We start from the raw sequence: 18,484 nt of genomic DNA on the forward strand, positions 1-18,484 counted from the left end.
GCCACCTCAAGAGAATGTAAAAACTTTAAAAAAAAAATTTACCATTTCCATCAACCTTTCCTGAGATCCAAAAATACGTCGATGGAAACGCAACTGGAAGGTGTATCAACAAAATGAGACGCCTGTTACTTACTGTGGGACATATTCATCGGCTGATGTACCTCAAAATGTGAGATATTGGTCTAATACATGAAAGAAATCTAATTTCCAAATCAAGCTGCCAGAGTTTCACTTTCTCAAAAGCGATCCAATCCAGATACATTTCCGGTTTGTGTGTTTTTTTGTGGCTTGTGTGGCACATTTTCTGATGAAGGTCTAATAAAGACTAAAAATAACCACATTCATTTGACCTATGAATGTTCCCTCGCTGTCTGAACCTTCTGTCATTTATCGTGAATGTGAAATAACACGAATCCTTTTTACAGCTGCAGAAACAAGACGAATACGCATACAAGCATAGAAAAACATCAAACCAACACAACATGCCAGGACCTAAGCATTCAGTAAGAGATGATAAGTTTGATGTTATCTGTTTTGTTCAAATGTGGCATCAATCAAGCCTCGGGAAAACGTGACCTTTACTTTCAGAACAGAAATGCCAGGAGACGCAATGCTGATGATTGTACCAGAGCAGAAACACAGCCGCAATTTCATCAATCACATTCAGCATTTTTCATAATATATTCATGTGTCTGAGGATGCATGCAGAGCCAATCAACACACTACAAACACCGGGGGAACAAAAAAAACCACACATTAACAAAACCCCAGAGGGAATTTTGACAGCAAATTAACTCGTTGCTACTTCATCAGTTGGAGGCTGCATACAGCTCCTCTCCCCTCCCCCCTCTGGGCAGGTCTGACCACAATCTCATACACCTCAGTCCCACTTATTTGCCTCTGGTTAAAAGACAGCCTGTGACCATAAAGACAGTGAGGAGATGGTCGGAAGAGGTGTATGTGGAACTGCAGGGATGTTTTGAAGTCACAGACTGGCAGGCACTCTGTGAGCCAAATGGAGAAGACATCGACGGGCTCACAGAGTGCATCACGGATTATATCGACTTCTGTGTAGACTCCATTGTTCCAGTAGAGACTGTTCACTGTTACCCAAACAACAAGCCGTGGGTAACAAAGGACATCAAGGCCCTCCTGATTGATAAGAAGAGGGCTTTCAGGGCTGGCAACAAGGAGGAGATGAGAATCACACAGAGACACCTGAAGCACAAGATCAGAGAGGCTAAGGAGGAATATAGGAAGAAGCTGGAGCGGAAACTCCAGCAGAATAACAACAGAGAGGTCTGGAGAGGGATGAGAACAATCACTGGTTTTAAGTCAGCTGGCAACAGTGGAGTTGAAGGCAGTGTGGAATGGGCCAATGAACTTAATCTGTTCTTCAACAGATTTGATGCCCAGGCCCCTGCACTCCCTACAGACACAACACCTACTCCACTCTCTCCCCCTCACCCTCCTTGCAGCCTCTCATCTTCAAGGGAAGGCCACTCTCTCACCTCTATCCCCACCCCCTCTCCTCCATCTTCAGTGACTATCACAGCTGATAGTGCAGCCTTGCCACTCTGGCCCTGATGGTGTCAGCCCCAGGGTGCTCAAAACCTGTGCCATCCAGCTCTGTGGAGTTCTTCAGCATGTCTTCAACATGAGCCTGAGTCTGCGGAGGGTCTCGGTGATGTGGAAGACGTCCTGCCTAGTTCCTGTGCCGAAGAAGCCATGCCCTGGTGACTCTAAGGACTACAGACCTGTGGTGCTGACCTCCCACATCATGAAGACCCTGGAGAGACTCATCTTGGAGCAGCTCCGGCCCGTGGTCAAATCGTTTTTGGACCCCCTACAGTTCGCCTACCAGCCACAACTTGGAGTGGAGGATGCCATCATCTACCTGCTTGACTACACTCACCTGGACAGGACGCCGAGCACTGTGAGAGTCATGTTTTTTGACTTCTCCAGTGCTTTCAACACCATCAGCCCAGGGCTACTGGGTGAGAAGATGTCAGCGATGCAGGTGGACCCCGCCATCGTGTCCTGGGTTGTGGACTATCTGACTGGCAGACCACAGTATGTGCGCCTGAAACGCTGTGTGTCAGACAGAGTGGTCAGCAACACCGGGGCCCCACAGGGGACTGTCCTCTCTCCTTTCCTCTTCACCCTCTACACCACGGACTTCAACTACTGCACGGACTCCTCATCTCATCTCCAGAAGTTTTCTGATGACTCAGCAGGGGTTGGATGTATCAGCAAGGGTGATGAGGTCGAGTACAGGGCTGTTGTGGACAACTTTGTCCCATGGTGTGAGCAGAACCATCTACAGCTCAATGTGACAAAGACAAAGGAACTGGTGGTGGATCTGAGGAGGACCAAGGTGCCGGTGTCCCCTGTTTTCATTCAGGGGGTCAGTGTGGACATTGTTGAGGATTATAAGTACTTGGGGGTACACATTGATAACAAACTGGACTGGGGGAGGAACACTGATGCCCTTTATAGGAAAGGCCAGAGCTGCCTCTATTTTCTGAGGCGGTTGAGGTCCTTCAACATCTGCAGGACTATGCTCAGGATGTTCTATGAGTCTGTGGTAGCCAGTGCTATCTTCTATGCTGTGGTATGCTGGGGCAGCAGGCTGAGGGTAGAGGATGTCAATAGACTGAACAGACTGGACCGCAGGGTCAGTGACGTTGTGGGAGTGAAGCTCGACTCTCTGACGGTGGTGTCAGAGAGGAGAATGCTTCACAAAGTGGGAGCTATTTTGGACAATGTGTCCAACCCACTCCATGAAGTGCTGGTTAGATATAGGAGTTCTTTCAGTGCCAGACTAATTGTACCACGATGCACTACAGAGCGCCACAGGAAATCATTCCTGCCTGTGGCCATTAATCTATACAACTCCTCACTCTGTGTGTACATATTGTTGTATGTTATTACTATTATTATTATTATCATTATTATTATTATTATATGATTCAGCTCCTCACTCTGTGTGTACATGTTGTTGTATATTATTGTTGGTAGTAGTAGTAGTGGTAGTAGTATTATTGGTATTATACAGTACGGCGCCTTACTATGATTGTGCATGTTGATATATATTTTTATTAGTAGTGGTATTATTGTTATTATTATTATTATTATTATTATTATTATTATTATTATAAGACTCTGGACTCACCTGGCGCAGTAATTTACCTCTGTGTAATAATTTGTAATAATAATTTTTAATACATCTCTTTTATTCATACTTTTATATATTTATATTTTCCTTTGTGTTTGAAGTTTATTCTTATTCTTATTCTTTTGGAGCTGTGTGTAACAAAAAGCAATTTCCCCCTGGGGATTATTAAAGTAATTCTGATTCTGATTCTGATTTGTCTCTTTAGTTTAAAGAGGAGAAGCCTCATGGTGATTAGCTCCACAACAACAGCTACTGAGTCTGAAACACAGCAAACCACAACGATGCACATTTACTCTGCATTGACAAAACACACACAAAAGAGGCAAAGTTTCCAAAAAATAGATCTGACTTTGGTGGGAAACTATCAGTTTTGCTTGAAGTACCAGGTGGGTGGGTTTGAGGTGCACAGAGAGATTGCAGAAAAGCACCACAGAGTTAATCAAACACACCTCACCAAACTCCACCTATCTGGTGCGCCCTGCAGGTTTAACCAAATGCCAAGAAGCACTGGAAAAGTACAGTAAAATGGATTTGAATACCATGACACATTAGGGCCATTGTTGTTCAAAAATACATTACAATGCCAGTGGAGGGGGACACTATTCAGAGCATACAAAACTGTGAATGTCCGAGGCTTAAGTAGAAAATCTACAAGGAAAAACTTTTCCACACATTTTTCACAAATTTATAACAATGAAACACGCTCTGAGATTATTAAGTCATAAAGTCATCTTTTACTGGAAAAGCCTACCTACTTGAAAAGTCAAAAGATAGAGATTCTTTTTCCAGAAATTTTTGATTTAATAATCTCAAAGAATATTCAACTTTTCTCTCATAAATCTGTGACTTTAATTCCAGAACTTCTGAGTTTTTTCTCTGAACATGATCCCCCTCTTCCCTCAAGTGTTTTTTTCCCCTAAAATTTACCACTTTAATAAAAAAAATTTCCCATGAATGTATGGCTTTAATCTTGGAATCTTTTTCTTGGATTACAGATATGTATAAATTTTTACCAACCTTACTACAACGTTGTTCTTGAGAGAGCTGAGGATTAATAAAATATAGCGATGGTACAGATTATAACTGCAAACAAATTTATTAGTGAGGTTTATGGTGTCATTATGCTTTAGGTAAAATGTCCTCCTTTCTGCATCTTCAGCACCTAATAACTCTCTCAATCCAACATTCAGACCAACGTTACCCAGTGATTGGTCATGGTCTTGTGTGAAAATGTAATGTGAAATGCTGACAGCTATTCCCACCATGGTTTTATTTGCTTATGGTAATTTTACCCAGTTATCTATTATTGGACAGTGATGCATTTATGATTAAAAAAGGCTACAGGCGACACTTTATCCCAGCAGGGAACACTGTGATGCCCACAGGACCAAACCATGCCTTTAAAGGTCCAAACAACAGAGCAAACACACACCCACAATGCATTCAGTGGGAGAAGATACTAACTTGGGTGCAGCGGGGGAGAACACCTTGTGCGACCAACGGGAAGGAGGCGAAAATAGAGAGGAGAGAGAGAAGATGGAGTAGTTAGAAAACATGTTCAGTTTGTTTGTCAGTGGTGCAGCTCAGGGAGGAAACGTCAGGACAACAGAGGCTACAGAGAGGGAAGAAACAGAAGGTCAGAGGTCAGAGAGGAGAAGGAGACGGTTGCAAGTCCGAGTTAAAGTTCCTTAAAATAACATCATTTGTACAAAATACCCCTAAGTTAAGATTTCCCCTCATGTCTGACTTTTCTTAAAATGTTCTCTTACATATTAAAGGTTTTCTCCTTATCGTCGTCTTATATTGTCATATCTATATTACCTCTTCATCTTTTATATGTATTTGATCTACATATAGATCTGTCTTTATCTCACTATATCTTTAGACATAATATATATCTTGGTAGCGACTCGTCCATCACAAGGTAGTCTCCCTCTTCCTGGTCTATTTTCCTCTAAATGGGATCATTTACTAGATTAACATCCTACTGTGATGAAGAAGACTAGAAAACTAGCAACTGAGACCATAAACTCATTAGGAAAATGTTTACTGAGGTAATAAATCAAGTTAGAAGCAGACTCATTTTCTCATAGACTTCCATCCAATCAGACTTCTGTTTGGAGCCGATGGAGTCGCCCCCTGCTGGACATTAGAAAGAATGCAGGTTTAAGACTCTTCAGCAGTGGTTTTCAGACCCAGAAACCACATCCACTTCATCCACTTCTGAGTACGTATGACTGAAATCCCAGGAGCAGAGTTTTGGGTTCAGATAACGATAATGATGTGACCACTCACCAAAGCGTGAAGCTTGTTCAGTAAGGCAGTAGATCCACTTACATACTGTCCATGATTTCAGCTTCATTTCCTGCCTCAATAAGTTTTTTTTTCTGTACTATTAATTAACATATCAGAGGATAAAAAGCAAATTCTACAGTTTTCCCTCCAGTCAGCGAGCCCTTATTAATGTCACATTTCCATATTGAGGGTGGAAATGTGATGTGCTAAGGGCACTTCAGTGTCAGCTACACTGGGTTTGCGTATGGAGTTTCCTCTGTGACCAGTGTGGATATTGAACTGGGCCACTGCTCACAGACTTCAAGCGTGGAGGACAGATTGAATCAGCTGGCTGGTGGAAAATCTAAATTACTACAAAGTGACTCCCTTTAAAGAAATAGTTTGATATTTTGGAAAATACTTTGTTCTCTTGCAGTGAGTTAGATGCTCAGATTGATTTCTCTCTCTTGTCTGTACAGTGAATATGACACTAAGTTAACATATTATATCTTTTATGTTTAATTTGTACAAAAAACACCCCATATCTAAAGTAATAATAATAATATATCCAGTCTAGATATACCCACAGTTGAATTAGATTAGATCAGACTATTTAAATCCAGTATAAATCCAGGCAAATGGGTAAATCGACTTTTAATTTACTTCACTTTTGGTTAAAATGTAATTTAAATACAATTGAAATCCAGTTAACTTTCAGCATAAATCCAGTTAAAATAAATGTGTAGGTGTAAAAACAAAACGTTTTACAGGGGTTATGTGCTGGACTATTTCTTGGCCACGGCTTCTTTGAGGATTAAATACACTAAATATAACATGTTAATCATTGAGCTTAAGAGGAGCTGATGGGTGGAATTTATTGCCTTTGGACAGAGCTGGGCTTGCTGTTTCCTGCCCGTTTCCATCCTCATGCTGAGCTACGCTAACAGCATAACGGCTGCAGCTTCATATGTACTGTACAGACATGAGAGTGGACTCATCTGACACACAGGAGATGAGGAGGAGTCCTCTGTATGGTTCAATTGTCCAGGAGACTTGTGTGTTTAGAAACATACCAGTTCTGTAGTACTGCAGCATTACTGTTCAGAGGCAAGACAAGGGCAGCCGGACAAGTGTGTGTGTGTGTGTGTGTGTGTGTGTGTGTGTGTGTGTGTGTGTGTCCAGAAGGTTCCCTGACCTTTGAAAGCAGCCAGAGGAACCAACAGGTGTTTGGTGTCTTCACTGTCACAGTAACTGAATCACACTGTGGACTGAGGAAACACCACAGGCATGCTGGGTAACCGTGTGTGTGTGTGGCTATGATTATGAATACTTATGGTAACAGTCACATACTTCGCTCTCATCACAGCTTTGTAATGCTGTGACTGCTAAAGTGGAAGTGTGTATTTCGATCTGTTATGGGATAATGTGAGTGTGAGTGTGTGTGTGTGTGAGTGTGAGTGTGTGTGTGTGTGTGTGTGTGTGTGTGTGTGTGTGTGTGTGTGTGTGTGTGTGTGTGTGTTTATAGCACAGTAATGTGTATTTTGGATGAGCTGCCCTCTTCACTTTACGCCTGATCCTCCTCCTCACTAATGGTCTCCCTTATCTTCACTGAAACATCTGAGCCACATCTGCTATGAAAGCTCATACATCTAATCATCAATCAACACCAATGATCCATCAGTTATTTATTGATTAGTTATACTCAGATCCAGCCCATGTTTTGTTTTTTGAGAGACTTTAAGACACTGAATGTTCTGATGCGCCCACTTTTCTCCTTTTTTCGGGATAAAAGGTCAGCAGAGCAGAGCGGAGAGTTAGAGGAGCCAATGATGGACAGAGGTCCAGTTATTGATCTCTGATCAGAGTGAAATATTTCTCCTGAGGAGCCTACGCTCTGCTGACGTGCAAGCCAACATGGCAGGATAATGGTGCAGCGGGAATCTCAGAGGTGGAGCTGCTGCAGAGGGGGAGGAAACTTGGATTATCTGAGCGCTAATGGTTGGACTCAAACTCTACAGAATGAAGAAAACATAAATAAACACCAACATTTTACTTTTGGTCATTCATCAATTAAGTCTGAGGTCCTGTTGGTTGACGAACTACCCAAGATGCTTTAAGCTGGTATTAAATATTTGACCGTGGAAAGCCCATGATACATTAACTAACATCATTTTTTAGCAGAGCACTAAGCTTCATGGCTAACAGCATCAGTTCTCCATTTGAGGGATATTTGACTAAAACAAGCAAAAACATCAATATCATGTAAATACAACCTGGAGAGGTTCAGTGTGTTAAACTTTATCAAACGTCTGCCTCCAGAACGTTAACTATCAATGCAATTTGGGAAATGCACTCTCTCTCTCTCTGCTCTCTATAAAGCCACCAGACTCCATTGACAAAAAGAGTAATTTTACCATTGCAGAACACAGGAGTTGCTGGTCTATTGCTGCAGTTAGTTCGAGGCAGCAGAAGATCAGCATCTCCAGTGTTCTGCGAGGTAAAAATACTTCACTTCCATCACTTCCAAATCCTAAGTTTCCCTTTCAATACAGAGCTGGAGTTACATTGTGGTTAGTTTAGCTTAGCATAAAGGGGAAAGGGGAAACTGCTAGCCTATCAGCTATTTCATGTGGAGATCTTGGTTCGTGCAGCTGCTCTTAAGACTCTGATATGATGTAAATACTTCTGAGCTGTCCAGCTCCTGATCAGGTCTGTCTTTTATTCCCTCTGTCTTACAGCAGCTCTGCCTCTGAGAAACGGCTGTGAATCTCCGGCCATGTTTCCTCCTCCACTTCATCATGAAAGCGCCCCGTGGGGCCTCGCCCTCTCTACGTACCCCGCAGGCCGACCTGCCTGAATGGCCGCCATCTCCCTCAGAGTTTCCTCTGAGTACAGGCCGATCGGTGAGTTATACTGCTTCCTCCTCCCGGGGGAGTCGGCCTCCTCAGGCCCAGAGGAGGCACTGCAGGCCGACAGGCAGCCGTTGACCTGCACTGACTGAGGCTTCAGGTGGAGCAGGAGGAGGGTCGGGGGGGCAGCAGAGAATGTTGGGTAGCAACTTATCAGGATCTGATCAATATGTTTTACAGACCTTTTATAGACCTTTATAGAGCTCTGCTGTTCATGTAAAAACTACTTATTAATTACTATTGATTTTTTTCTTAGCACACAAGGACTCTTGTCAGCAGAAGAGCCTACAAAACTGTCAACATTCCTTACCTTTATATCATAATATGTAATATTTTATGATAGAAAATGTCTCATTATTTCATTAATTACTTACGTGTTTCAAAAATATTTTGAAATTAAAATACAAAATGTGATTATTAGTATCTCTGAACATTTGCTCCACATTATAATCTGTAAATACAGACGTATATTTGTATTTACATACATTTTTATTATCAATGTGCTTCCCAGTCCTATCAATTGATACATGAAGCTGAAAAGTGTTGACCTCAAATAGTAATTTAATATTGATCATTTTATTTTGACAACCCAACGTCTTCATGAGTGTTTTTAATGCTTAGTAACTCTTTGTTTAAAGAAAGATCATGACACTTCATTTTACACAACTTCACATGGTGGTTCATCCTGCAGCCACCAGAAGGAGGCAGCTCATTGTTGAACCACTGTGACTGTGTGGATGTGTGTGTTTGTGTGTGTGTGTGGGTGTGTGGGTATGTGCTGCACCCTCCCATACATACATCTGTTTGTTTTCTTTTGCCCAGTCTAAACTGTCCAGATTTTGGTGTTTATAGAAAGAAAATAAACTTAAACACATATGCTGACAAAATGAATGCTGATTAATAGTAGCAGCTTAATAATTCTATATAGGATAATTAGTATAGAAACAAAATACAAATTCATATCAAACATCTGCAGGAGTTAAAGGAGGACTCCGGCATTTTTAAACCTGGGCCCTGTCTGAACATATTCTGGTGTCTAAATGACTGGTAGGTACAAAAAGTGCTGGAATTGGTCCAGTAGATCACCTCAGCCAGCAGCCAACAAAAGGGCTGCGATGGCTGCAACGTGATCCTTTTGGGGCAGTAATTTTACACAGGAGTTACTGGTCTACTACTGCCTCTATCAGTTAGGTTACTTGTACCTACCTACCTGTACCTATACAAATAGTTTATAGATTTATAAATAAGAGTTACCCTTATAACTGTAAAATGTAAACAAGAGTAAAAGAAGTCCAGGAATGTGATGTGAAAATTAAGCTTCAAACAAAAGGAAGAATGCACCTGTTTTAACTTTGTTTTAATATCTGAATGAAATTTTTTTTTCTTGTCCTTCTCATGAAATTTTACATTTAAATTATTAATATAATCTCCTTTTTCAAATGAGTTTTTCTTATCATATGACCCCTCAGGGCCTCCTTACATTTGTGATTTTAGGATTGTATCCCTAGAGGTAGAAATGCATCACAGGTGAACTTACCTGTTGGTGAGGGATCATGGGAATAGGAGCGGTGTCGATTCTCTGCATCGGGGGGGGACGCTTCGATCTGCACAAAAAAAGAAACAAAAAAAAACTGTCACTTCTTCACGTTCATCTACAAGGGTTTGAGACTAACGATGTTCTGTTGTCCCAGACACAATAGAAAATATGTTTGGGACAAACAGCAATCTTCTCCAGGACAGAGTGGAAGGGATTGTTTCAAGTATGTATATATGGATGTACACTCCCCTCCAAAAGTATTGGAACAGTGAGGCCAATTCCTTCATTTCCAATACTTTTGCTCACCTAAAAATTTGGTGTTCCGTTACAAATAATGCTATCTTCTAAGTTGTGTATCAGATCCAGATGTAAATACCTGGAAATAAAAGCTGAAATGTTGATCTCTTGTCTCATATTCATCATTTGATGTCAAACCCAAATGTTTTCAGTCTACAGCAGAAATAAAGGAATTGGCCTCACTGTTCCAATACTTTTGGAGGGGAGTGTATGGATGGATGGATGGATGGATGGATGTCCATTGCTCAGCAAATGACAAACTGAACCGAGTGCGTCTCCTCATGCTGTTACTATATTTACAGGAAGAGAGCTAGTTAGCTGTTATCTGTTAGCAGCCAGTGGGCAGCAGAGTCGATGTTTGTAGAGCTAAAGGAGCTAACAGCTAATGAGCTAATAGAGCTAACAGCTAATGAGCGAACAGAGCTAATAAAGATTAGAGCTTAAGGAGCTATCAAAGCTAATGGAGCAAATAGCTAACAGCTGCACACACTAATATTGTCTAAATGACTCAGACTTAGCTAAAGCAACCCCATGCTGCATAAAACAGTTTGAAACTGCTAATGTTAGCTTAGCATGCTAGCTGGAACCCGGCTACAGAGTGGTAACCTAGCAACACAGCAGCTGTTTGTTTCCATTTGACAGACAACAAACTGTTTGAACTAAGAAAAACATTGTTTTCTGTTTGGGGTCTTTTTCCTGAAAATGTCCGTCATGCAGGAGCTGAGATCGTTGGTGAACCAGTGTCAGTTACACTCAGGTTTGTACATTTTCAGAGTTCACACTCATTTTATAGCATTCAGCCAAACCTCAGTCACCTTTCAACAGTTTGGATTCAGTTACTTTAGTTCGTTTTAGTCAGTGAAGCTTTTCTAAGATTGAATCAGTTTCCAGTCTTTATTGTTTGCTTTTCTTTACACTGTTTACATATGCTACATGTTAGCATAGAAAGCTATTGTGCTAAATCTCCTAAACAGCCTCATAGTAACAAAGATGTGAGAGCAACATTTTTGTTTTGTGATGTTTGTTAAACCTGCAGTAACAAAAAGCTTTGTCCACTTGGGGGCAGCAGAAACAGGCAGTGAACACAACACTGACACCTTTTCAAATCACAACAAATCAACTTTATTGGCCAAGTTTGAATAGGCAAACAAGGAATTTGACTCGGTGAAGCTTGACTCTCTGTACAGTGAGGAAGTAAAGTAGAAATAAACTACAACAGTAGGACAAGAATACAGAACAGTATAAACAATATAAACAATATATAACTCTTTAACAACAACGGTATGTACAATAGAGGTAGGTGTAGTGCAGAAATTGCAGTGCAAAAAAGTGGTGTAAAATGTTGCAAATGTGCAGGGGGGTGGAACTATTGTACAGTGGATCCTGAGACTCTGAGGCTAGTGGCTAGAGTTCATCAGGGTGACGGCCTGGGGGAAGAAACTGTCTCTGTGTCTGGTGGTTTTGGTGTACAGTGATCTGTAGCGCCTACCACACGGGAGGAGTTTGAAGAGTTTATGTGCGGGGCGTGAGGGGTCTGCAGAGATGTTACTTTTAATATGTTGAACCTGTTACCAAACAGCTGCTTATTTACTCACACAGATATATACATGTGGTCAACGCGTAATGATACCAGTGTTCATATGAAGTAACATACAGTAATATTTGTTAGTTCCCCCTGAGTGCTTCCCCAGTCTGGACCAGGAAGGCCCAGAGAGCTCAGACAGTGAGGAGGATCAGGAGGGAGAGCAGCTTCAAGGACCGGAGGAGGCTGATATCACCAAGTTCCCGGTGACTCCCGTCACTGTGAAGAGTGAAGATGATGAGGAGAAGCTTCAGTCCTCACAGCTTCATCAAACTGAGGAGAACAGAGAGGCAAAGGATCCAGCCGGCAGCTCTGCTCAACACATGGAAACAGAAGCTGATGGAGAGGACTGTGGAGGACCAGAACTAGCCCGAAACTCAGATCCACAACTGAGCAAGAAGTCCTTTACCTGCTCTGAGTGTGGAAGAAGATTTGGCAGGAAATTCAATCTGAATACCCACATGAGGGTCCATACAGGAGAGAAACCATTTAGCTGCAGTGTTTGTGGGAAAAGATTTATGCAAAAGTTGAGTATAAACAGACACATGATGGTGCATTCAGGAGAGAGACCAATTGGCTGCAGTGTTTGTTGGAAAAGATTTACATTGACGGGGAGTCTGAAGAGACACATGATGGTCCATATAGGAGAGAAACCATTTGGCTGCAGTGCTTGTGGGAAAATATTTAATGATCAAGGGAATCTTAAGAGACACATGAGAGTCCATACGTTGTAGAAACCATTGTTGTGTTTTATATCTAAATTAAAAGTGTTATTGTGCATTAAACAGTCTACGGCTTTACAATTCATGTTGCTGGGTGAAAGTCAGATGAAGAAAGTGAACTTTGACAAACTAAAACTGATCTCAGTGCAGCAAATTACAGCTTTGACAATATTTATTTTTATTTAGTTTTTGTTATTCCTTAGCTTCTTCTGTTCTATTTGTTCTCTTTATAACGATTATCAATTTCAAACTTTTTGGACACATTTTGTGCCACAAAATCCTGTTTTGACTATTAAGACTATTTAATTCATCATGATCAGGCTGCATTACGGGAGCATTTATTTATTTGATGCTTGAAATCTATCGATGTGTGGGTCACTGTGAAGGAAACACTGATTAGTTATCAGCTGAAGGACACTGAGAGACAACAACTGTGTCAACAGAAGGACCTATAGTACAGAACAACTGAAGGCCCCAGAGTTGCTCAGAGAGGCCTTCAGTTGTTCAGTTGCCAGTAAAAGGAGGAGGAGGAGGAGGAGGAGGAGGTTGAAGGTCACGCTGACTATAGAATTTCTCACCTCATGGTCAAGAAATAACAGAGACGGTAAATAGTCCACGTTGATGAAAGAAGAACTCAATAAAATTGCAGAAAGTGGAACTTCCAAAAATACAATAGTAAATCCTGCCACATTAGCAACTATTCATACAGTGGATTTAAAGAAGAGCTGGGAGAAAAACTCATGCGAGAGCAGTGATAATCAAAGACCACAAACAGGACGTCAGGACGCTGTACTGAATGCCAAACAGAAACCAACACAAACCACACAGTGTCCTAGTTTCAATCAACCATCCCTGTCCACTGATCCAGAACAATCTACATAACATTCAGCCTTTATCACAACAGCTAACAACAGCAACTAGAACATGATCCATCTCACAGCGGGGACATGCAGGAGGTGGAAGTGGCCTGAAGCGCTTCGTCCCTGCACTGATGTTAACTATCTGGGCTGTGCGGCTGTGGAGCACTGCGGTCGGCTCACAAATCTGCCCATCAGCTCTATTTATTGGAAATAGTAAAAGAGAGAGTGAGAGAGCGAGCAGACACAACACACAAGTGTGAAGGGGGGGGGGGGGTGTTGTGACATTAAGGCAGAGAATGGCTAATCTGGAGACACAGTAAAATGTGCCAGCAGGTTATTTGGCTGCAGGTTGGCCAACACATTCCTTTTGTAAAACTACTTATACAATCTATTATTACTTTGATACTTTTATCAGGTGCAGTTGCCCCGAAGGATTTTGTTGCAGCCATTGCAGCCTGTTTGGTGGCTGCTGGCTGAGGTGATCTAGTGGACCAACACTTTTTGTACCTACCAGTGATTTAGACACCAGAATATGTTCAAACAGAGCCCTGGTTTAAAAACACAGGAGGTCTCCTTTAAAGGCAATCAGAAATGGTGTATTGTTTTGTTTAGTTTGGAGTAAACGTTGGAATGAATCTGGTCTACCGACGATTATGATGCTGGGAAGGAAAGAAATCTGTAGCTTTACACAGTTTTATTCTCTGCATTGTGTTAGTGTGTTTTCTGTCGCCCACCTCATCAGACAAGGCAGCGGGGGGGTCAACAGGGGTCAAACTGCCTCTATTATATTTGCTGATGTGTGTCAGAGGCATCACATCTACCTCCTGACCCATGTCCTCTATTCCATCATCCATTCACTTTGCACCAATAAAACATGAAAAAATGATGAGTAAAGAAAGAGACAGCCGAGGCTCCTCATCCTCAGCCTTATCTTCATCACCCAGAGGGTTTGCAGTTATGAGACTCTGCTGTGAGCTCTGTGTGGACCAACATTCATTTCCTCACAGAACTTATCAGATCTCCCCTGTCATACACCTCCAGGGTCTGAGGAGGAAGATTTCACGGCAGGTATTTCACTCCCATGTGACACCAATGTCAACATGTGCAGCAGCCAAGCCTGCATGTGTAAAAAGGAACCATCAACATCCAGTAACTACAGAGCAATCTGTAATGAAGAAGCCACCATTTTTAATTATTACAGGAGAAACACTGGTCCTCATGCAGTTACATCATTTATTTTACTCAAACAATAAGTTAGAAATGTTTCAGTCTGGATTTTGGGTGTTGTAAACGTGGTTGTGATTGTTTGGTACTGAAACCTGTCTTCACTCGTCACACCTGAAATAAATTTTACAACATCTTGTGTAACAAGTCTACAATTACAAATGTGCCAGGGGGGCTAAAGCTGCAATAAAAAGTTTTAAAAAGTTACATAAATATTTTGTAAAGCTCATGGTGGTTATGGATTTTAGTAGGTGTGAGATCGCTTGCAGTGATGCACTACATCCTGAAATATATAACTGATTATAACCAATTAGTCCACAGCTGTTTTGTTTTTGGGGACATGTCACGTTACCCTTCTTACTTTTCATCTGATGTTTGTTACTTCCTTCTCTGAACTGTAGGTAGTTTTCCCTCAGCAAAGTGTGCAGCAAATTACAGCTTTGACAATATTTATTTTTATTTAGTTTTTGTTATTCCTTAGCTTCTTCTGTTCTATTTGTTCTCTTTATAACGATTATCAATTTCAAACTTTTGAAATGCTGACTTCTGGGAGCTCGAAATGTCTGCAGGTAGCCTTTGTGCACCTGACGATTTGACAGTGGGACGCCCCTGAGCACCACAAACAACCACCTGCGAATCAACTGTCTGCTCCCACTCAGGGATGGCGGGGAAGCCTGAGGGGAAGGGTTCATCTCCTGAGAGACAGCGAGTAATCGGCCACAGACGTCAGGAGGGAGGACGCTGTGATGCCTCCCTCCAACTCGTCAGGGTAAACAGTAAAATCAGGACAAGAATAAATGTCCCCACGGCACCTTCAAACGCTGTTCGCCCTCCACTTTTTCAAGTAAAAATGCAAAAAAAATGCAACATTTCCAGGTTCTCTAATGTGAGGATTTGCGGTTTTCCTCAGGCTTACATTACAGTACATTCGAAATGTTTGTCACACAGATAATGTTTAGGACATTTAGGATAATGTACCAGGCTTCTCTCACTGTGTTCTAATGTTTTATAGACCAATCGGATTAACGAGAAAATGATCGTTAGTTGCAGTTTCATGTAAAACTGCAGATTAAACGTTTATTTACCTGAAAAACTGAAAAGATGGATTTTAAATGTTTTTAACCCTGAGTGGTGAATGTAGGTCGTCCTTTCAGCCAACACATGGCCCCAACAAACCCTACAAATAAGAGCACCTACACACTAAACAACTTTCAGAGTTTCAGAGTTGTCAGACTGCTGCACTGATCACATGACACCACCGTGTCTGTTGTTGTGGTTCACACATTAACAGGAGTGATCAGCGACAGCACGTCCCACATTACAAGACATTCCCCCCGTTGCACATGCCAATTGTCCACACTCCACGTCATGTGGGACGGCTGGTCTGAGGTTCGAATACGTGAAATAAATGTACTTGCAGAAGATAACTGTTTCAGACTGCACAGGGTTATGGTTTGCATTTGGGCTGCTGTGGTGGCTCAGAGTGTTCTTTAGGCAAGATACTGAACTCCAAATTGCTGGGTGTGAATGTGTGTGAATGTTTCTTATTATGTCTCTTATTGATGAGCATCCCCTCTAGCTACAACTATATGAATAGCATGTGAATGTAGTGTTAAAATGCTTTGAGTGGTCAAAAAGACTAGAAAGGTGCTGTGCAAGTAAAACCCCATTTACCATCCCTATCGGACGAATCCCTGACAAGTCTCCAAACTACCAAAAAACAGTGAGATGTCACACAGGAAAAGAGCCAAGACCAAATATGAAACCAGTGTTCTTTTCTCCAAAAATAGATGGAGCAAGAAGCTAGCAATCAAAGTTGTTTGTGCACTGATTAGTCGATTGATTGATTGTCTGTCCAGACCAAGATCAGTGTCACAGTCTCCTTCTGTCCCTGAGTGACACCGTTGAATAACAGCTGGAAAAGTGTATCTGTAGAACATTATAACGCTGACCTTTGACCTTTTAGATATCAAATGTCATCACTTCATCATTTTATCTTATCAGACATTTGTGTGAAATGTTGTCATAATTAGAATATGAATCTAACCAGCTTAACCTCCCTGCTGTCACTACTGGTCAAAACACATTTCACAGCACAGGAGGGTCCAACAGCTCCACGCAGATCAGGCCTGCGATCACTTCTAACCTGACGTGTTGTAGAATGAATTATAACTTTTTTCTCAATTTGCGTAGCCGTATATTTGTGTTTCAATATTATCGCTTGTAATCTATTGTCACTAATCGAATAACAAACAAAACAAAAAGTAATTTAAAATAAAATAATTTTGCAATCTCCAAAATAACTGTCAGAAAACCAGTGGAAAATCAGGGTAAATATCGTGCAGCGTAAACTCGGCTTACGGGAGGGCAGAATGTATGTTGCCTGAGAGGTAAAACCCAGGGCACAAAGGATGCTGTCTATTCAATAAGCTTATTACTGTGAAGGTAAACACCGGATGCGACTCAGATCTATGCATCTAACATTTGCTCTTTGCCCACCTGGACTGTGGTGGCTGTACAGAGAGAGGGTTCCGTTTACAGAGAGTTGACCTAAACTGATAAAAGTTAGTGGGACAAAAAAAGCGTTTTGTAAAGTATAAATTATGGGCCTGAACCCTGGCGTAAATAAAACTCCAAACAAGATGTAAAACAAACGACGCAAGATGAATGATGTTTGAGAGGGAAGATGAGAAAACCAGGTGATGCTCATGGGTTTCCATCCTTACTTGGTCATGGTGAGTGCCAAGTTGTAGTTGGCCATCTTGATCTTGTTCTGGGCCTCCAGGTGAGTCATCCCGTCGGTGCTGACGCCATCGATGGCGATGATTACATCCCCCTGGATCAGGTTACCCAGCGCCGCCTTGCTCCCTGGAGAGATCTGCCAAAACACAAAGATGAAGACGTTTAGATCTTATGTTTGCTCCGAGAATCTTTAATCAGAGGATCAATCTTAGAACATTTTGGCTCCCTGGTTGGGTTTTTATTGATCTCTATAACTTAAAGAAACCCAGAACAAATCTGCAACATGTCCACTCTCCCATTCTGGTTTAAAAAAAGACCAAGAACGTGAAACAAAAAGAGGACATGAGTCCTTTTGGAGATATTCTGAATGTAGGTCTCCAGTCCAGGTCAGTGCACATGTCACTCTGCAGCCTTCAATCACTTAATCATGACAAGCTGGAAAAGGTCCGATGTTTTCCATGAAACAATCAATCAAATGGGAAAGGAATTAATCAATAAGTTAATGATCAACACGTATGCACGCTAAACTCCCTTTAATCTGAAAATGCGTTTCAGGAGTGGAGTTCTGTTGATGTTTACAGACCTGAGAGAGAACATGTTGATGACATGACCTTCTTTAACGACACTGTCAGAAAAACAAAAGGGTCGACCGGTCTGTGGTCAGATAAACCACAGTGATGAGAAATACAGCAGAGTAACTATGACTCGCTGCTCATGAACAACTCTGAAACAACTCAAAATGAAAGGACAATAAATACAAAATATATATAAAGAGAATCACAGATTGTCAGTTTTAAATGTGTGAAATCAGACTGGTTTCTTGCCTCCTTTTAACTGTTCACGCCTGTGACAAATTGGCAGGAGACTGCACCAGTTTCAGGCTAAACATTTCTCTGTTTATTACAGAAGTCCTGCCCACATTAGACCTGGTCTCATGTCTAATTTGGGAGTGATTCCTGGGAGTCTACAGCCACACTCATACCTCTGTCAGGTTGCAGAGTGATGTTAACCTGCTCACACGCCCCCATCCACAGATGTGAAGCTAGTCCTGGTTCTGGGCTGGTGCTAGTGCTAGTTCTAGTTCTAACTTCAAGCACAATAACAAAAATGTCAATGTCACTCCTGGCCCTGGGACAGAGATCTGAATCCAAATTTCGAA

The 18,484-nt window shown here is 41.7% G+C and overlaps 1 protein-coding gene across 2 annotated transcripts in view; it reads right to left on the minus strand.

The window, feature by feature from the left end:
- ldb3a (LIM domain binding 3a) overlaps positions 1-18,484 on the minus strand; it is a 49,977-nt gene that overhangs the window by 17,448 nt on the left and 14,045 nt on the right. For both annotated transcript variants that reach the window (XM_070840736.1, XM_070840735.1), the window contains exons 3-5: positions 17,310-17,461; positions 9,899-9,965; positions 4,643-4,665 (exon numbers count right to left, since the gene is read on the minus strand). In XM_070840736.1, the coding sequence (XP_070696837.1) occupies positions 4,643-4,665; positions 9,899-9,965; positions 17,310-17,461 (242 nt within the window). The remainder of the gene's footprint in view (positions 1-4,642; positions 4,666-9,898; positions 9,966-17,309; positions 17,462-18,484) is intronic.

This window comes from Pempheris klunzingeri, chromosome 12 (assembly GCF_042242105.1).
Source record: "Pempheris klunzingeri isolate RE-2024b chromosome 12, fPemKlu1.hap1, whole genome shotgun sequence".
Classification (NCBI taxonomy): domain Eukaryota; kingdom Metazoa; phylum Chordata; class Actinopteri; order Acropomatiformes; family Pempheridae; genus Pempheris; species Pempheris klunzingeri.